Here is a 22064-nt window from a genome sequence, read left to right on the forward strand (position 1 = left end):
ACTGTTAGGAAGTTTCTTCTTAATTCCAGGTTGCTTTTCTCTTTGGCCAGTTTCCAAACATTGTTTCTTGTCCTGCCCTCTGGTGCTTTGGAGAATAATCTGACCCCCTCTTCTTTGTGGCAGCCCCTCAAATACTGGAATACTGCTATCATGTCACACCTATTTCTTCTTTTCTGTAGACTAGCCAAACCCAAGTCCTGCAGCCGTTCTTCATATGTGTTGGTCTCCAGGCCTCTGATCATTTTAGTTGCTCTTCTCTGAACTTTTTCAAAAGTCTCAACATCTTTTTTAGGAAGGAGAGTTTCTTCTAAGTTTTCTTTTCAATTCAGTTCTTTTGCAATGGGAACACAAAACAAAAATATACCTGCTCTATGTTAAGTTCATATTTTGGAAGATGTGCTACTGATTCTTTAATTTGATTTCCAAAAGGAGGATGTCTGTTCAAAATCTGGAAATTTAAATTCAGATAGCACTCATATTAATTTAGAACATAGACCAATATTTGCTAAACAGAGCACAAAAGCTATTTTGAAAACATAGTTCTCCTAGCATTATATTGTTATCATTTTTCTTTAAGTCAATCAAAATGGCAACAGTGCCATTTTGGGATAATTTATGTCAGTTTGTCTGTCTTCCTTAGGGCACATCCACACAAACGTATGCCACTGGATTGAAAATGCCTTGTCAAATGTTCATTAAAAATGTATCTCGATGCAGATTTCCCCTTATCCCCAGCCTATTACTGAAACAATTAACTCCAGATTTTTCCAAACAGATGTGGAAATGCTGTTTTCAATCTTCTCCCAACACAAGCCTTGCATGATATATGGTATTTTGGCAGCATCTATATTGACGACATAGTTAGAAGCAGCAATCTGGTCAGGGAATGAAATCCAATAGTCTCTGCAATATAACTTGCCCAGCAGGAAACTCTAAGCACAATTCTCCAGCCTCATTAATGAGGCAGAATAAAGACTAGCTATGTAAATAGAGCAAATATATTCTGACCTTTTATATCCCACCTTATGGGTTGGAGAACAGGACATTAAACTGGCTATCTGGATATGCCTTCAGGATGATCTAAATAAATTTCCCGTATTCAACCAGCTACTTACTTTTTTTTTTTACTTTCAGCTGCCATTTCCAATCCTCCCCCACCACCAATGGCAGTTATCCACTGAATTTATCAAATGAAATAAGAATGGTAAAAACTATGTGTACTACAGCTATAACAAATAATTACATTTTTGTTCAACTCTTCTATCAGTTACAAATAATTCTGCAATTTTGGCAGTATGAATTCCTTTTCTGTTTTTCTCACCTCAGATACCTTACTATACTAGTATCTGGTCTTGAAAAACTATGAATTCCTGACAACAGGATATTTTGAAGATACTGCTTATATCATTACTCAATACATTTTTAAAAATATTATACATAATCTCAGGAATAATGAATCTAGTATGGTGTGAACAGAAAGTCTCTTGTTTTAAGGCATTTTTCTACCTCTCCTCTCTATAACAGACTTATCAAAAAATAAATATAAGGAAAGTTATAGAGGGAAAAGACCTCTCTTATTACCACTTCTGCAGATGGAAATACTCATTTCACTGGAAAAACAGCTGTGTGTTCCTTCAAGTTATTTGTATGCTTTATTTAGAAAACAGCAGAATACAAATCAGATAACATGTGATCAAAAGTAGAATAGTATATGTAACACACAACATAAAAATTATAAAAGAAGTACCAATTCAAGCTCTCTTGCATTTATATCTTCTATTTTTTTAAAGGATGTCAGTCCTGCATTCATCATTGCATTTGATAAAGTCATGCCTGTTGAAAATGGAAATATGCTAAAGATTAATTTATCAAACTGCATTTCCTCATAACTTATCTTTTTACTAGTAAGCAAGTATAAAATATCATTTAAAGTAAGCATAATAATATCTACTCTGAAATATATTTCAAAATGGCCATCTGTCAGGGAGTTGTGGCTGATGGTTTAAGGATGGTGAGTTTTGACTAGATCGCAGTTTGGGTGGTTTATCCCTGGAGGTATTTTAGACTGAAGGCCAGGTAATAGGGAAAAAAGTGCAACAACAGCAGAGATTGTGGGCAAACTCCAAAGCACCAACAATATCCAGCTGAGTGGCTGAAGCATGGTGTGATGGTTCTCCATTCACTTAATAACTTGAGAAGTAGCTTAATGATCACAACTGAAAGTGCTGGGATGGCAATCATTGAGCAAAGCAGTCACATGGGTGTCTTGTTTACTAAATGCTTTGCTCAACAACCAATATTACAGTCCCAGTTTTGGTTGTTAAGCAAGGATTATCTGTAATTATTTTAAATCTGATATTTAAAAATACAATAGAAAATCTAGGAATCATCCTCAATATTATTTTGCAGTTTGTACTTCTAATGTATAACATACTGCTGTACAAAATTCTCATCACTGTTGCCACTTCCTTTTGTAAAGCTAAGCAGCATATTAATTAAAATAAGAAAGGTCTAGAAATATGCATGGATTCTGAATAGTTTTGCAAGTGATATTTAATGTAATATGATGCACATTTCCCCTGCATTTCAATTTTCCTCAATATCTAGAGAGCTTTCTCCAGTCTGAGGATGGAAAAAGAAAACAATTCTATCATACTATTTTTTATGCTATGAGATTGAAATGATTGGACTTTACCCTAAATAGAAAAATGGTCAACTTTTTTATTGTATCCTAAGTTGAAAGGTAGAATAATTTTTATGGTACCTACCAATTTTTTCTAGCTGCTTGGATATATAGAGTGAATTTTCCCAAAGTCTACATCTGAAGCACTTTGCTAAAATCAAAGCGTTTAGTAATACAGTAAAGTTGCTTTGACGGGTAGCCAGAAATTCAGATAACCCTACACAAGAAAAGAAACAAGTGTAAAAAAACAGGAAGAGATAGAAAAAAATACATGCTAATACATGTACATGATAATAGTGTATATTATCATTATTATATTATATGGTTCACTGCACAGTCAGCCAGATGTTGAGACTGGATTTGTCATTTTTGTCTACCTACTGAATTCTTTTCAATGACATGGAATAGGCAAATGTAGATATTTGATGGTATTACAGATATTGTTGCAGGATGTAAGCTTATTATTATTATTTAAAATACATTGCTTCTCTGTTTTACTTTTATAAATCACTCAGACTTATTAGAAAATGAGTGGCTCTAGAAATTTAAATTAGTGACTGACTCATTTAGTGACCATCTCCAGTTATGATGGTGATTAGAAAAATAACTTTGTGTCCAGTCTTTGCAGATCTGTAAAGCAAAGGAAAGCTGAACATTTTAAAATTTGCACTGTTTCATTTAGCAGCCACTATACGTAATAACTGAGTTGCCAGTTCCATTTTTGGTTACTAAACAAGAATTAGCTGTATGCAAATATGTAATAAAAATAGTAATTTTAAATTTTACCATACATTTTGTAAGTCTTATGCCATTTCTAAAAATGTTTCCTATATCTTGCGTCAAGGTGAAATCTTGGATGGGAATGCATCCTAACTGTGCCTGAATAAGACTGAAAAAGAAGTTACAAATTTTTCAAAATATTGAAAACACCAATATGTAAATATCATAAACAGTAAATCCACTGATTTTATAAAAAAGCAAGCTCAATAGCAATAGCACTTAGACTTATATACCGCTTCACAGTGCTTTACTGCCCTCTCTAAGCGGTTTACAGAGTCAGCCTATTGCCCCCAACAACCTGGGTCCTCATTTTACCAACCTCAGAAGGATGGAAGGCTGAGTCAACCTTGAGCTGGTGAGACTTGAACTGCCAAACTGCTGACAGCCAGCAGTCAGGAGAATTAGCATGCAGTACTGCATTGTAACCGCTAGAGCCATCACGGCTCTAGATAAAAATCTAGAGAGGATGGAGTATAAGAAAATACCATACAATAACTCATCAATAATCCTTATTGCTATTTTAAAATAATAATAATATATTGCATAAAATAATTACCAGTTTACTTTCATTTCTCTTGTTTTTATTTTTCCTTCCATTGGATATCTGTACATAAAATATACAGGTTTTTATTTACGTGCTAAATAAGTGGCATTAACTTAGAACATAAAATGAAATGCATTTCCCATTATCAAAATGACATAGCGGTATCATACATATAAAAAAGAGTTTAGTAAGATTTATTTAGAACTATATTACTATAGAGTTATAGTTTCAGAGCAGGGTTATTGGACTTGTGGCCCTCCAGATGCTCTTGAATTAATCTGTTCAGTTTGGGGCATGTGGACTTGAGATGGGGTTTGCCAATCTCTGGGAAAATAAAATTTCTCCATACTTTATGGCTTCAAATGTGCACATTTTATTTATTTATTTATTTATTTATTTATTTATTTATTTATTTATTTATTTATTTATTTATTTATTTATTATTTTTTAATTCCATTTATATCCGGCCCTTCTCCGAAGACTCAGGGCGGCTTACAAGCTTAGCAGTAGCCTTCTTTCTATGCATATGCCTGCTTATTAGGGCTTTCACACACACACACACCCCAAGCGGCATTATTACAAAGTCAGCTTAATTGCCCCCAACAATCTGGGTCCTCATTTTACCTACCTCGGAAGGATGGAAGGCTGAGTCAACCTTGAGCCTGGTGGGATGCGAACCTGCACTAATTGCAGGCAGCTGGTGTTAGGAGGCATTAGCCCACTGCTCCACCAAGGCTCTATTTATTTATTTATTTATTAGATTTATATACCGCCCTTCTCCCGTAGGACTCAGGGCGGTTCACAAGGTTTTTAAAAGCAATACAACAAATTACAAAACTTAAAATCAATTAAAAAGATTATATTGACCTTGAAATAAAACCCCAATTAAAATACAATTAAAATCCCAATTAATATTCTCAGTCCAGGCCAGAAAGCTCAAAGAGCCAGGTCTTCAGGTCCCTGCAGAATGTGCGAAGGTCAGGGGCAGTCCTAAGCTCTACAGGCAGCGGGTTCCAAAGGGCAGGTGCACCCACAGAGAAGGCCCTCCCCCTGGGTATTGTCCGCCGGCAATCTTTTACCGGCGGTACCCTGAGAAGACCCTCCCTGTGGGAGTGCACAGGACGAAGGGAGCTTGATGCCGGCAGCATGTGTTCCCTCAGATATCCCAGACCCAAGCCATTTAGGGCTTTATAGGTCATCACCAGCACCTTGAATCTCACCCGGAGGGCAACCGGAAGCCAATGCAGCTCGTGGAGCAGAGGTGTTACATGGGAGTATCAGGAAACCCCCATCACAACCCACGCGGCTGCATTCTGCACCAGCTGAAGCCTCCGGGTGGTCCCCAAGGGCAGCCCCATGTAGAGAGCGTTGCAGTAGTCCAATCGGGAGGTCACGAGCGCATGAGTGACTGTGTGCAGGGCATCTCGGTCCAGGTAGGGCTGCAACTGGCGCACCAAGCGAACCTGGGCAAAAGCCCCCCTGGTCACGGCTCCTATATGGTATTCTGAGCCGTGAATCCAGGAGGACGCCCAAGTTGTGAGCCCTGTCGACAGGGGGTAACACCTCACCCCCCATCATTAAAGGTGGAATGGACTGGTTAGTCCGAGATGCCGGTATGCACAGCCACTCAGTTTTGGCAGGAATGAGACGAAGCCTGTTTCTCCCCATCCAGACCTGGACTGCCTCCAGGCAACGGGACATCGCGGCGAGGGCATCACTGGGTTGGTTCAGGGTGGAGAAAAAAAGTTGGGTATCATCAGAGTACTGATGCTACCCCACCCCAAAACTACAAATGATCTCGCCCAGCGGCTTCATATAGATGTTGAACAGGAGGGGAGAGAGAACCGACCCCTGAGGAACTCCACAAACGAGAGGCCTCGAGGCAGACCTCTGCCCTCCTGTCAACACCGATTGCGAACGGCCCAGGAGATAGGAGGAGAACCACTGCAAGACACTCCCAACCCCCTGAGACGCCGCAATAGGATACCATGGTCAATGGTATCAAAAGCCGCTGAGAGATCTAATAGAACTAGGACAGAGGAGCAACCCCTGTCCCGAGCCCACCAGAGATCATTCACCAGTGCGACCAATGCCGTCTCCGTGCTGTACCCGGGCCTAAAACCCGATTGGTATGGGTCCAGATAATCAGTTTCCTCCAGGAACAGAGGAAGCCGATGCGCCACCATGCTCTCAACAACCTTCGCCAAAAAGCGAAGGTTGGAGACAGGACGATAGTTGTTTAAAATCGCTGGGTCCAGGGCAGGTTTCTTGAGAAGGGGCCTCACCACCGCCTCCTTCAAAGCGGTGGGGAAGATACCCTCACTCAAAGAGGCAGATATTACTGCCTGGAACCAGCTTCGTGTCTCCTCCCGAGCCACATAAATCAGCCAAGAGGGACACGGGTCCAATAAACAGGTGGTGGAACTAAGCCTCCCCATAATCCTGTCCACATCATCAGGGGAAACAGGATCGAACTCAGTCCAGATAACATGCTCAAGACCATCTGATTCCTCCACATCAGACTCTGCCCAGTTAGAGTCCAAACCGGCCTGGATCTGAGTGATTTTGTCCGTCAGATGATGACTAAACTCCTCGGCCCGCCCCTGCAAGGGCTCCTCTCTCACCTCCTGATTAAGGAGGGAGCGAGTCACCCTAAACAGGGCGGCTTTTAACATTGAAAGCTCTAATGGGTGTGGCTCCCCACCCACTGATCCCAGTGAGCTGCTCATTTTTTGAGAGCTCTCAAAAACAGGTGAAGAGATGTTTGGACATTTCCTGTGGTGAGTACAACTGGACATCTGAGCTTACTCTTTCATGATACAATCGGTAGAGCAGGCTTGCTTATCTACTTTATTGCATCTCTAGAAAGTAAGCTGAACTGTTTAAAATGATCTGGCTCCTACTGGCCATAAGACCAAGCTATTATAATTTTTTGTGATTCTTTTATTGAGCAATTTGGGTATGCAACTGTTCTTACTCATTCTAAATTGGAAGCTGGATAGAAAGAATCTTTAGATGACAGATATATCATTTTGTAATGTTACCCCAAACAATTTGGTGGACTGGAGGAAGTCAGTTCATTGGGATGGGAAGAGAGTTCAGTGGTGTTGATCATAGTATCCTTCTAGACAATTTGTATGGGTTTGAAGGCACCATATAACAGCATTTCTATCCCTTACTGAGTAGGTAGGTCCCATTTTGTGTTGGAGGCAAGAGGTTGGTCCCTCCAGTATGAAGTATCCCAGAGCTCAGTTTTTTTCCTTAATTTTATTTAATATTCATGCAAAACTGCTGGGAGAGGTTATCTTTCAGTTCACAGTGAGACGATATCAACATGTGAACGATACAAAGCTGCATCATCTTACAAATAGGAGATCTGGTAGACGTTATGACCTGGTGTTTGGAAACTTAGAAGGGGAGAAACAGGTTCAGACTCAATCCAAGCGAGTTTGGGTTAAAGCCTACTAATCCCCACAAAAATACCATAATAGATTCTTGATGAGATTGTGATTCCCCAGGTTTGCAATCTGGAAGTTCTTCTGAATTTGGGGGTCTTGCTAGAATAGCAGGTAAAGGACATGGCCAGGAAAGTCTTTGCCCAAGCATTGACATCTCCAATATGAAATAGAATTAACTGTAAGTAGGGCAGAATTTATAATAACTTATCGTGTAGGTTTTAAGCACATACACTATGCAGAAGACAAAAATGTTGCTATAATTAAAATTACTCCTTAGTTAAAAATAATTTTAAACTTGTACCTTATGTTCATCCACTTCTTATCTTTGTTCAAGGAATTCAGTACTTTTTTCTCATTTGTTCTTAACTTGATGTCTGAAAATTCACTGCAACCAGATATCAATACAACCTGCAATAGTTTCTTTCATTAATTTTGTTCTATTTTTGTTCTGTTTATTTCAATATATATTTTAAGCATTTACTTTAAAAAGTATCTAATTACTTGGATGGAATTGAGAGAAATAGGTTCAGAATGATCTCTGGCAATTCAGTTTTAATAGTTCACAAGACTTGATGGAGGTATTATTTAGTTTGTTTTTATTTGTGGTTGTTATTTTTATATGATTATTTAGCTTATCCATATTTGTGGAAAAACAGAATGCATTGATCTTAGTAGAATTTACTTTTGAACAGACAGACATTGGATAATGTTGTTTTTATTACCAAGCCTGGAAGAATAATCTATAGTTTTTCCTGGAATACAGCTGGACAGTTTAATATGCAGCAGCAAGAGGAAAAACAATACATTCATGTAATGGGTTAGTGCTGAGTACTAAGAAATTTACGAACCAAATTTTGAGAATAAAATATATTGCTTACATTGCTGCTGTTGTTTTATTATTTATTTCTTAACTTTATCCAAATTGTCAGTATCAAGATTCCACATATTGGGTACATTTAACAGAGTCCCTACACAAGCATGTAACACCCTAAAAAACAAAGAATCTGTTTTTAAAAGTATCCCATGCATTTGAGCCAGGAGGTTAAACAAGCTCTGACTGCTACTGTTGTTCTATTATGAGTTGGAATAGCTGTTCGTGACCTCAGGCATTTATGATTTAAGTTATTTAAATTGTTGCTTTTAATTTTGTATACCACCTAGAGTCACTGCAGTGAGATGGGAGGTCATATAAATTCTACAAATAAATAAAATTTGATTGGTTCATATTTATCACAGTTGTACTGTAAGGATAAAACCTGGCTTTACATATTAATTTCTCTCATTACAGTCTGTATTTCATTGAATACTTTTAATTTTTTGCTATAAACAGAGTGGCAAAATATGACTAATACTTCTGAAAATCAGGATAACACCAAACAGCTACAGTTGACAGAGCATCATCATAAACCCATGTTTATTTATGTAACATCGAATACATTCAAAATTAAATGGGAACTAAATTTCTTTGATAGATAATCCCAGTGCTACCATACAAATACCAAAATTCACAGTTCAATGAATATTGTTCAAATTCTCATGCACAGAAAAATGCCAAATAATATCTCAACTGGTCTAATGGAACCCCTCCCAACACTATAGACAAAAAAGAAAAGCAATGAAAAATATTTGTCTGTTTTGCCAGAAAATGCCTTTCTATGTTATATATCACTAAAAACAGTTTAAATATCCTGCTTACATTTATTGTTTCATGTATTGCTGTGGTTCTCATATAATATGCTTCAGCACAAAAACTCTGTCATAAAAACAATTTAAAGGCTTTTTCATATTTCTTTCATTAGGTTTTTAGTCCAAATATTATCCAAATACAGGGAAAATTATGTGTGACATTTCAAGGCAAAGTGAGATTTAATTGCTCCACAGGATAAGTATTTCATGAGCAAATTGCCTAAGCAAAACAGATAACTTCTCCCAATTTTTTAGATAATTAATTTTTCATTTAGAATTTGGGGGCAGATTGGGTACATTTTGTCCAAACTGAAATTAAAAAGGGCTTAGATTATTTATTTATTTACTCAGTATGTATGCCCCCCCCCAACCTATCACAGTAACTCTGAGCAGCTAATAGCATATAAAAAGAGTAAAAAATAAACATAGGCAACAATACATTGACCTTAGATCCATAACATACACTTTAGCTGTACTAAAGTCTGTACTAAATACTTACTAAAGCTGAACCACAATAAATGTATACAAATAATATAAGTAATAAAGGCAAAAAGAAAGATGAAAAGTTGTATCCACTCAGCATTAGTTATTTATTTAAAGTCTAAAATGTTAAAGTCTAAAATGTAATAAGATTTGACATCTGCAGCAAGAACTTTTCAAAAAAATATTACAGTATTTTAATATGAAAGCCAGGTTGGTCAGTAATTAAGGCACCAGGATAGAATTCAAGAGACTATGAAGTCTAATCCCACCTTGGACACAAAGCTACCTGAGTTTCCTTGGGCCAATCACTCTCTTTCAGCCCTAGGAAGCAATTACAAACTTCTGAAGTCTTGCCAGTGAGAAATAATGATTTCTTAATGTGGTGTAATGTAATGTGGTCTTCTTTAAATCAGTTATCCCCAACCTTTATGGCTTGGTGGCCCAGCAGGGGGCTAGAGGGGAATCGGACTCTGAGCGGTGGGCCAATGTGCACGCGCGTACACACGCAGCTTGACTTGTGTGAGCAACAGGTTGGCGTTCACATGCATGTGTGCACAGTTCAACTTGCACAAGTTGAGCTGTGCGCACGGGTGCATGTGTGCCAGCCTGCCACTTGTGCAAGTTGAGGTGCATGCGCATGTGCCCACAGCTCATAGGGCCTGGTTCCAAATAGGCCACATGCCAGTAGTGCAGGAGCTGGGGACCCCTGCTTTAAATAGACTATTCTTGTGAGTCCCAGAGAATTGGTGATCCAGTTCCACAAATGTTATTTTCAAGTTGAACAGATTGTTTTCTAATAACTTTGCATTAGTTTAATGCCATTCCTGATAATTGTACTATACAAATTCTTCTAGTAGCTTGCACAATAATTAATGAACTACAAGTAATTTCTTCTCCAGCTCACAACTCTGATCACAGATCTAAACTAAATGGCATGAATTATGTAAAGTTTCAGTAAAAAGCAACTTTCAAAAATCTGAAACCGTAAATGGGTTTTCAGCTTTGTAAGAATATTAATTCTTCATATGAATAATAACATTACCAGTTCAGATAAAGTTACTGTTCCATTAATCATGAAACACTTTTTTACAGTATCAAATGCAATATAATACCAAGCCATCTGCCGTCCAGTTTCTGTAGAAAAAAATACATAAAATTAAATTTTTTAATAAGTGAAATATAAAAGGCAATTTTTTATAGTTGAATAATCGTTTTAAATTACATGAACACGTATGTTAGGAAAACCCTTTTTTAATAGTAAGTTCTCTTTCGGAACCAATTATCTAAAGAAGTGGGAGATTCCTCTTCACTGGATTGGCTAGACAGCCATCAGTTTGGGATGTTTCAATTTAGATTCTTGCACAAGATTTGGCTCAACTTCCAACCCTTATTATTTTGTGACATTGATTTTAAATCAAAGGACTTTGAATTATTTTTACCTACTCATCTTTATAGAATGGGAACATATCAAAAATTAGATTTAACAACAAAATATGTTTTAATCTATTAACTGGCCTTCTAATTACAACATGTTCAGTATACCATTTCAAAGTGAAAATGTTATTACTATTTAAGACTATACAAAATTCAAAAAATATTCATGAATTTTCCACACTCCCATCACTGAGAACAATCCCACAGAACTTTGAGAAATATTGCCATTATTTTTTATAATAATGCTTTTATACAAATCTGAAAAAGATTGTAGTTTTCTTTTGGTTGTCCATTGGTTAATTTTTTGGTTGAATTCCATGATCCTCAGAAGAAATATGAATAGCAATGGGAGTTTTCCACAGGAAGATTAGTCTAGATACTACTCTTTCATACATATGTGTTAGTGACTTAAAGTCTCAAGTTTCTGCAGCCCTTACCAATTTTCCTAGCTCAATATATATATATATATATATATATATATATATATATATATATATATATATATATATATATATATATATATATATATATATATATATATATATATATATATATATGTATGTAGATCTTTGGTCATTCAGGTTTTTTCCCACGTAGAATTGAAGGTATAAGAGCAATGTTTCGATGAAATCTCATCCGTCATCCTCAGGCTGATGGCTTCAGCTTCGTTCTTCTGGGAAGCTGAAGCCATCAGCCTGAGGATGTCGGATGAGATTTCATTGAAACGTTGCCCTGATACCTCCAATTCTATGTGGGGAAAAACCCGAGTGACCAAAGATCTACATACAAACATCCGCGAAAACCTCAGAATATATATATATAGTCAGTATATCTGACTTGGAAAGTTAACACAACTCAGGTGGCTAGAAAGGCCCAACAGAGGCTTCACTTTCTTAGGGTCTTGCAGAAGAACAGGCTAGAACAACAGCTAATGACCCTCTTTTACCGGTCTACTATAGAGAGCGTCCTCTCGTATGGTATTGTGGTTTGGTATGCTGGTCTGACAGCCGCGGATAGGAAAGTATTACAGAGGGTAGTGAGCACAGCACAAGACATTGTGGGCTGTTCCCTGACACCACTGGATGACATTGCCAGGGCTCGTTGCCTTGGAAGAGTGAGGAAGATTCTCAGGGATGACTCACACCCTGGACGGTATCTCTTTACTCTCCTACCATCCGGTAGGAGATATGGGAATATAGCCAGCCGTACCAACAGCTGAAAAATAGCTTTTATCCATATATATATGTCAAATACTTGTTAACTATTTAGATTACCTTGCTAGGCCCCAAACATGGGACAAATCTTTATTTCCTGTTTCAGCCTATCTTGAAGGCCCTCGAACAGGCAGTAGTCACACTGGTGACAGCTCATATATTTGTGTAAATTACTAACAAAGTCTCCCTTAATTCTTTGTTACTAATTTACACACACACACACACACACAAACACACACACACACACACACACACACACACATATATATATATGGATCTTTGGTTATTCGGGTTTTTCCCCGCGTAGAACTAAAGGTGTAGGCGCAACGTTTCGACGGAATCCCATCCGTCATCATCAGGCTGGTGGCTTTAGCTTCTGTCACGACGTCCTCAGCCAGGAAAACAAAAGCACTCCAAAAGGAACGGGTGACCAGGTTTATTTCTTCCACAAAGCAAACCGCAATAAAGTCAGCATTGAGGCACCTAGCCTCAACGCTCTTTTATCATGTTACCACACCCTAACCCCACCCCTTGAAAGCAAACCGGCATCCGCCCGCCTCCCCATAAACACCCCACCCATCACCGTGCATAGCCACCACCCATCGTGTGCACTGCTGCAGCCCGTCAAAGCCCCTCCCAGGTGAGTTCTGTCCTTCCGCTCCCTCGCGCGCCCCAGTCCGTGCTGGTGTTGCGGGCGTTAAACTCCCCCCGAGTCCAATGGGCACAGCCACACCCCCCTCCACAGTTTGTTGGAGCGTGTCCAACTGCCCGCATGGTTCGGCCCGTTGCTGCCCGGGCGCCATCCGCGGTCCAGAGAAACAAACATCAGCGCCAGACCGGTGGTCGCCCGGCGCCGTCCCTGGTGACGAGGCGAGCGCGCGCCCGCCGGCCGTCTGGGAGCAGGCGCGCCGATCAGCTGAGCGCCGGCCAGCTGCTCGGCGGGATTGCGGCGGCGCGCTCCGCAAAGTCCGGGCGAAGCCACGCCCTCTACTTGAGCGTCCGGGGTCCGGGAAAGGTGCTGCCCGGGCGCGCCAATCAGCTGGGGACCGGTAAGGTGCGAGCTGGACGCGCCGATCAGCTGGAGAGCGGCTGGCTGCTCAGCGGGGCTGCGGCGGCATGCTGTAGCGGCAGACGAAGCCACGCCCTCTACATCAGCGTCCGGGGTCCGGGAAAGGTGCTGCCCGGGCGCGCCGATCAGCTGGGGACCAGGCAGGTGCGAGCCGGGCGCGCCGATCAGCTGGGGACCGGGCAGGTGCGAGCCGGGCGTGCCGATCAGCTGGGGAGCGGCCGGCTGCCCGGCGGGGCTGGGGCGGCACGCTGCGGCGGCAGAAGAAGCCACGCCCACCATCCGGGAGTCCGGGGGCCGACGGAGGAGGTAATGTCGAGGCCCGGGCGGACGGGAGGCCGGCGGGGCTTGACAGCTTCCTTCTTCTGGGAGAAGCATGTGGCTGTTTGTTCCTCTTTTTTAAATGCCAGAGGGGGTGTGTTCTGTGGGTGGAGGTGTGCTCTGATTGGGTGGGGGACCAAGTGTGTTCTGATTGGGTGGGAGTGTGTTTTGAATGGTGGGTGTGTTCTGATTGGGTGGGGGTGTGTTTTGAGTGGATGGGCTGGTCTCAGCTGCCAGCCCCAGACCTGAGCTGGTGAGTTGTGCTGCTTTTGTTCGGCTTCGTGTTTGTGGTGGTGCCATGTTTTTATAGTGGGTGTCAGTTTGCTTATGGTGTGGTTTGGAGGGGTTTAAAGTGGCTGATGTTGCAGCTGTAGTTAGGTTTCTGTTTTGTGGTTGTGCCTCGTTATCGTTGTGGGTTCGGATTTGCTTTTTGAATGGTTGTGTGGTGGTGATGTCATGTGATGTTATCATGAGTTTGGGTCTGGTATCATTCTTGGTGGTTGGGCCTCGTCTGTCAATCAAGGCGGGTTTCCAAATGGCTGGTAGGCGAGAGGTATCATCTCGTTTGTTCATGCTGTGGGGGCGTTTTTCTATCTCAATGGCTTCTCTGATTATTCTGTTGTTAAAATGTTCAATCATCCCCCATCAGTGAAGAGATCCAGAAAACAATCATTCCCAGAGAAAAATCATCCAGATGTCCTAAGCTCTATGGTCTGCCCAAGCTACACAAAGAAGGAACCCCACTCAGACCCATAGTCAGCTCCATAGGCTCACCTCTACAAAATCTAGCCAAATTTCTTGCCAAACAACTATAGCCTTACGCAAATTCCATCACCTCACACGTACAAAACTCATTCCAATTCATAGAGATCATAAGTAAACTAAACTTACAGCCCTGTGACCTACTTGTGAGCTTCGATGTCATATCCCTCTTCACCCAAGTGCCAATCAAAGAAGCCTTGACAGCTATCCTAAATAAATACAACCCCCCAAAACACATCCTAGATCTGACCAACCACTGCCTATCTAACACATACTTCATCTACAATGGACAAAGATACAAACAAATGGAAGGAGCACCCATGGGATCACCCCTTTCACCTGTCATCGCAAACCTCTACATGGAACACTTTGAAACCCTCGCTCTAGAAAAATCCAACCACAAACCCAAACTCTGGCTCAGATACGTAGATGACACCTTCGTAATCTGGCCACACGGCAAAGAAAAACTGGATGACTTCCTCATACACCTCAATAGTCTACACCCCAAAATACAATTCACCATGGAAACAGAAGCTAACAATCAACTTCCCTTCCTTGATGTCTTAGTCTACAAGAAATCCAACGGCTCCCTAGGACACACTATCTACCATAAAAAAACACACACAAACCGCTATCTGAACGCACTCTCACACCACCACCCAGCACAGATCAACTCCGTAGCCAAGACACTCATCTCCAGAACAAAACACCTAGCTGCCGAACAACACCTAAAAACCGAACTACACACTCTCACTAATGTACTAACAGCCAATGGATTCCAAAGAAACACGATTACCAACTTAATCCGAAGAGAGACACCCACAAAAACCCAAGACAGAGAACAAGAAAATGGCAAAGCCCTCCTCCCATACTTAAAAGGGACCACAGACAGAATCAGCAAGGTCCTCCAAAAACACAACATCAAAACAGCATTCTACACAGACAGAAAAATATCCACCATCCTAAGAAACCCCAAGGACATAATTGGGTTAGAAAACCAAGGAGTATACGAAATTCCATGCACCACCTGCCCCACCACATACATCGGACAGACCAACAGAATAATAAGTGCACGCATTGAAGAGCACAAAAACTCACTCAGAAAGAGAGAACAAACTTCATCCCTGGTCCAACACTTTGAAGCCACGGGACATGAAATTGATTTAAAAAAAACCAAAACTATCGCCAAAATTGAACATTTTAACAACAGAATAATCAGAGAAGCCATTGAGATAGAAAAACGCCCCCACAGCATGAACAAACGAGATGATACTCTCGCCTACCAGCCATTTGGAAACCCACCTTGATTGACAGATGAGGCCCAACCACCAAGAATGATACCAGACCCAAACTCATGATAACATCACATGACATCACCACCACACAACCATTCAAAAAGCAAATCCGAACCCACAATGATAACGAGGCACAACCACAAAACAGAAACCTAACTACAGCTGCAACATCAGCCACTTTAAACCCCTCCAAACCACACAATAAGCAAACTGACACCCACTATAAAAACATGGCACCACCACAAACACGAAGCCAAACAAAAGCAGCACAACTCACCAGCTCAGGTCTGGGGCTGGCAGCTGAGACCAGCCCATCCACTCAGAACACACCCCCACCCAATCAGAACACACCCATCATTCAAAACACACTCCCACCCAATCAGAACACACTTGGTCCCCCACCCAATCAGAGCACACCTCCACCCACAGAACACACCCCCTCTGGCAGTTTAAAAAAGAGGAACAAACAGCCACATGCTTCTCCCAGAAGAAGGAAGCTAAAGCCACCAGCCTGATGATGACGGATGGGATTCCGTCGAAACGTTGCGCCTACACCTTTAGTTCTACGCGGGGAAAAACCCGAATAACCAAAGATCCACATACAAACACCCGCGAAAACCTCAGAAAACACACACACACACACACACACACACACATATATATATATATATATATATATATATATATATATATATATATACATATATATATATATATATTTGGCGGGTCGAATCCCAAGTGCCGTGTAGCAGAGTGAGCGCCTGTTACTCGTCCCAGCTTCTGCCAACCTAGCAGTTCGAAAGCACGTAAAAATGCAAGTAGAAAAATAGGGACCACTACGGTGGGAAGGTAACAGCGTTCCGTGCGCCTTTGGCGTCTAGTCATGCCAGCCACATGATCACGGAGACGTCCTCGGACAAGCGCTGGCTGTTTGGCTTTGAAACAGAGATGAGCACCGGCCCCTAGAGTCGGAAACGACTAGCACGCGTGTGCGGGGGAACCTTTACCTTTACCTTATTTATATATATGTATATATATATATATATGTGTGTGTGTGTGTGTGTGTGTGTGTGTGTATATGTATGTGTGTGTGTATATATATATATATATATATATATATATATATATATATATATATATATATACACACACACAAACACACACACACACACATACATATATACATACACACACACACACACACACACACACACACACACACATATATATATACATATATCTTATCAAGAAGCTGCCCTTAATTTATGGAATGCTCTAAGAAAAGGAGGAACAAAGTTTGTAACTGGAATTGGTCACAGTTAACACTTTTCTGAAACCTGACAGTTGCAGTGAGTAGTGCCATGATACAGGTAGGCAGAACCAGGGCTTTTTTTCTCATAGAACACTCAGAACGGAGTTCCGGCACCTTTTTTGGATGGAACCTTGTAGGATAGGCAAGGAGGGTTGTATGACATGTGTGAGTTCCGGCACCTTTTTCTTATACAAAAAAAGCACTGGGCAGAACCATGATACTATAAATGTGGCTAACATATTTTGTTCTGATATTATTTTCTATTGTATTTTTTTTAAAACTACTGTTATGCCTATTTTATGGCTGATATTACAGTTTTCAGGTGTTTACTGAGAATGACAAAAACTACATTATCAATTTTCAGTCATTATGGAAAGAAACAAATGGATACATAAAAGAGACTTGAGAAAAGTATGAAGTCTTGCAATTGCAGATTGCTCTAGGGTACAGTTTTTATGAGAACAATGCAACCCCCCAAAAACATTTGGAATATTAAAATATTAAAAAATAAATTCTGAACATTCAGATAATAAGAGATTATGTAATATTACCTGTGGTTTTGAAATAGAGATTATCATCCATTTTGATCAAATCAAGCGATGACAAATCATTCAAATTCTTCAAACACAGTTCTGTCCAAATTGAAGGGATAATTTTTGACATGCAGGAAAAAATAATTTTTGCAGATAGAAAAAGGAGAACATTTATCAATCTGCTGTGAACAGGCAAATCCTGATTCAACTCAGGCAAGGCAAGCACTTCTGTTCCCCACATTCACTCACCCTATTTCCCAGACATAAAATCAACTTCTTAAATATCTACGTAATAGCTATGAACATGTGACCAAACAAGAAAAACAAGTTTACACTTGCCCAGATAAAATAAAGGGTTTTCTTGGTGAGTTTAAAATCTTAGTCTCACATAAAAGTAGGGAGTTGCAGAGAAGGTTCTTCTCAGATCTACCTTTGTTTGGGAAAAAGCTTTGATTTGGGACAAAGGGAAACAGCGTGGCTGAAAGAGAAGAAAGAAAGCTCTTCTGGGAAAAGACCAAAAAGGAAGATGCAAGAGAGAGAAGATGTAAGCAAGATAGACTGAAAATGACCACATATTCCTAAAGAGCTAGATCCCAAGAAAAGAAGGAAACTAAGCAATGCTGAAGTGGAAGGAAGCACAATACCGGTAAAAGTAGAGCTGAACTTTGGGATTGGAAGTGAAAAGATTGGAACCAAAACATCTTTGGGGGCATAGAAATAGGTTTGCTTTATTCAGAAAGACAGAGATTCTAGGTCAGTGATGGCGAACCTTTTAGAGACTGAGTGCCCAAAAACTGCCCCCACCCCTGTCCCCACTCCGCCCTGCCTGCTGGGCCACCCACCACCTCCACGGCCCGCCACAGATCACCCAAGTGGCCCAGCAGCACCATGGTGGCCACGCCCTCCTCCCGTGCCCCACAGCATCATCTGTGTGCGATGGGCTGCAAGGGTGGAGTCTTGTCCCCGCTGCCCAGCTACCATGTCCTTGGCTGTGGTGCTTCACGTGGGCTGCGCCTGGGGGTGACTCTCCTCTGGGGGGGCTGCTGGTGAGGAGGGGGCCGTAGGAGGAGGCGGGGCTGGGGCAATGGTGCGTGTGCCCACAGAGAGGGCTCTGAGTGCCGCCTCTGGCACGCGTGCCATAGATTCACCACCACTGTTCTAGGTAAAGGGAAAAGAATTCTAGAGTTGGTGGTAAGAGCAAAGCTATCTGTCTCTGCGCTAGAGGGGAAAAAAGAACCACTTCATTGTGCTCCAATAATCTTTAAGGAATCAACAGGAGCTAAGAGGATAAACAAAAGAATTAGCAGAACTAGTACTAGGATGCGAAGCAAAATGAGCAAACAAATTTAAATGTCAAATTAAAGCCTATTTAAATACATTGTTCTTTGCGTTTTCAAGAAATCTGACCTTGTAATTTTGCTTCAATTCCATTTCTGTCAAGTCCAGCTGAAAACCCTTGATTAAAAGAATATTTTTGATTATTAATACTTAATTTGTAAAACAATAATGTGCAGCTCTTTTGTTATAGAAACCTATGCAAAGTTTTGCAATCAACAGATTTGTATATTAAGCACACAATTTATTATGGGACGCAAAAGGATTCCTAAAGAGATTTATAAATTATTTATTAATTTTACATTTATCCAAGTTTAAACAAAAAACCCCCACATTACACAGTTTAGGCTTTTACTTTTTTGTTGTCATCAGCCACAAGTAAATTTGAAAAGTATGTATGTATGTATGTATGTATGTATGTATGTATGTATGTATGTATTCATTCATTCATTCATTCATTCATTCATTCATTCATTCATTCATTTACAATGTGTTGATCCAATGTATATGGCCACCTATCTATCAAAGAAACTCTGGGTACAAAACAAACAAAAACAGGAAATTCTAAAAAAATCAATTAAAACTAAAAATCAATTAAAAGGCTCAAATATGTCAAAGCTCCCAACTGACACCTGGAGGAAGAGCCAGGTCTTGACTGCTTTGCTAAAGGCCAATAGAATAGGAGCTGTCTATATTTAAGGGGGGAAGTTGTTTAACAGAGCAGGTGCCATAATAGAAAGCATGCTTCCATGCCCATTCTGCCAAATTTGTTTTTTAAAAAAATATATATTGTAAAATAAGTAATCCTAAGAGAAGCAGCACTCGTAAATAAATAAATTAAAAATAAATTAAAAATAAAAATAATAAATAAATATGGTTCTCATCCGTACAAGCTTGTCATATGTTATCTTGCTTTACTTCTGTGTAATCATGTACATGTTTTTCCTGTATAGTTCTTCAGAAAATACATATTACATCCAGTCGAAATTTATTTATTCATTTAAATTTATTGGTCACCCAGCTCCCATGAGTGGCATACTAAACTAGTGAAAACATAAAAACATTGGATTACACAGATAGTCCAGATTAAATGGACCTCAAAAACAACAAAACGAAACATGGACCACTGAACAAATAATACAATTCAATCTCAGGCCTGGATCCAGAGCCAGGTTTCAAAGAGCTCCATTCCTGAAGCTCACCAAAGGATTTTCCCTCCTTGCACAGAGGGGAGCTGAAATCCTTTCACAGGCTGCAGGAATGTTCGAAAGCAAAAGGGCTGCTTGCCAGGAGGATTTCAGCTTTTCATGGAGCTTAAGTCCTCTCTCTAGGCAACTCTTTCATTCTTCCACTTAATGACCTAGGACAGGGGTCAGCAACCTGAAACAGCAAAAGAGCCACTCGGAACTGGTTCCGTCACATACACAAAAAAGTGGGAGCTGCAAAATGTGCGCACAACAAAGCAAAACATGCACCAGCCCTGCCCCCGTCCACCTCTAGCCTTTTGTGAAGCTTCGGGATCAGCTCCTGCCCTGGATCTCTTGCACTGCGCCGATCCTCGGCAGCCCTGACGCCCGTACCGCATCCTGAGCTGCACGCACCTGTTGCCACCCAGTGCCGCCAGCTTACTGGGGGGACTCACAGGCTGAGACAACCACGGAGGGCCGCGCGAAGACGAGGAAGGCCCCCCCTCAGAGGCAATGGGCCCTTCCTTGGCTGAAGGAAGCCTCGCGAGCATCTGCTGCAGCGTGGCTCCCCCGAGCCGGGAGGCACTCCCTGGTGACGAGCGCTGGGTCACAGTGCCACCTTCAGCCTGGGCACCACTGGAGCCACCCGAGCACCCTGCCCCCGGGGCCTCCAAACTGCCGCTGCCCGTTTGGAGAGCTGCCACCTCCGTCAAACATGGACAAAGGCAGAAGCTCTGCAAACGGGACAGTGGAGGTTTGAAGAGCTGTGCACGCAGCTCCCCAAACCACTGCCACCCGTTTGGAGATCTGCCGCCTCCGTCAAACATGGATGAAGGCAGAAGCTCTGCAAACAGGACAGTGGAGGTTTGGAGAGCTGCTGCCTTCGTTCGCGTTTCTTTCAGCCCCAAAAGGCACCAGCTCTCCAAACCTCCGCTGCCCCATTCTCTCAATGGGACTTTTAACTCCCACTTTTTTTTCCAGAATGGCGGAGGAGGACTGGGAGCCGCAGGAGACAGCTTAAAGAGCCGCATGCGGCTCCGGAGCCACGGGTTGCCGACCCGTGAAGTAGGAGATCATCTAAAGACTGCAACCGGGAGAGATAGGATTGCAGTTGTTGAACAAAGCAGTCATGTGGACATCTCACTTAAGAACCGCTTTGCTTAACAACTGAGATTTTGGTTCCAATTGTGTTCATTTACCTCTACTGAATGAGATTTCCTATCACTCTTCTAGCTCTTTTATACACATACACATGTATCATCTCTTCTTGTGCAATTTCCAACTTCTGGAACAGATTTCCAGTGCCTGCTGGTACATTGCTACACATATTGTTGTCCTTCCAATATAGAAGGAACAGTGAATAAGAAGACCTAGACACCATACACTATGTTTTAGAATGTATCAACCCATAAATTCATGCTATAGTATATAGCTGGTCAGCTAAAAATCTAGATCAGGGGTGTCAAACTGCCAGCCCGCAGGCCGGATGCGTCATGCCAAAACTGCACCCACCCTATTGCTGACAATGGAAAAAAGTCATGACACATCGCAACATGTCACATGATGTTGCAAGTTTGACACCCCTGATCCAGATATACCAGAAATTTCAAATTTCCCTTGAAACTGGCTTGTAGAACTAAAGTAATTGCTGCTTGTTGCTCTCACATATAACAATCTGTCATAGCGCTTCATCTTAGGAATTGAATACCCTCCTCTCAGAGCTCTGAATTTCTCCTTTCCTCTTTTAACATAAGCATCCTAATTGCACAAATAAATATTTGTTCATTATTCATGATACAACAAAAGAATCTGTTCCAGAAATAAAAATGGCTTAGAAAATAATATTCAGTTTTCACAGTTCAAAATGCTTTTAGCATTTGACATATTCCCTATTTTCTATTTCTATTTTTTAAAATCTCAATTACAGAAAAAGCAAGACAGCATTCAAGCATTAACATTTGTTCCATTATA

The 22064-nt window shown here is 41.0% G+C and overlaps 1 protein-coding gene across 1 annotated transcript in view; it reads right to left on the minus strand.

Moving 5' to 3' along the window:
• The window catches only part of LOC308666614 (putative ATP-dependent DNA helicase HFM1), a gene marked incomplete at both ends in the record, with an annotated part of 121866 nt that overhangs the window by 64361 nt on the left and 35441 nt on the right, over positions 1 to 22064 (minus strand). Inside the window, 9 exons of the mRNA XM_081325508.1 lie at positions 365 to 448; positions 1748 to 1833; positions 2769 to 2900; positions 3475 to 3572; positions 4020 to 4067; positions 7767 to 7873; positions 10677 to 10768; positions 17590 to 17670; positions 18979 to 19026. Of these exons, the coding sequence (XP_081181634.1) occupies positions 365 to 448; positions 1748 to 1833; positions 2769 to 2900; positions 3475 to 3572; positions 4020 to 4067; positions 7767 to 7873; positions 10677 to 10768; positions 17590 to 17670; positions 18979 to 19026 (776 nt within the window). The remainder of the gene's footprint in view (positions 1 to 364; positions 449 to 1747; positions 1834 to 2768; positions 2901 to 3474; positions 3573 to 4019; positions 4068 to 7766; positions 7874 to 10676; positions 10769 to 17589; positions 17671 to 18978; positions 19027 to 22064) is intronic.

Source organism: Vipera berus (genome assembly GCF_964194415.1).
Source record: "Vipera berus genome assembly, chromosome: 3".
In the NCBI taxonomy this organism is placed as follows: Eukaryota; Metazoa; Chordata; class Lepidosauria; order Squamata; family Viperidae; genus Vipera; species Vipera berus.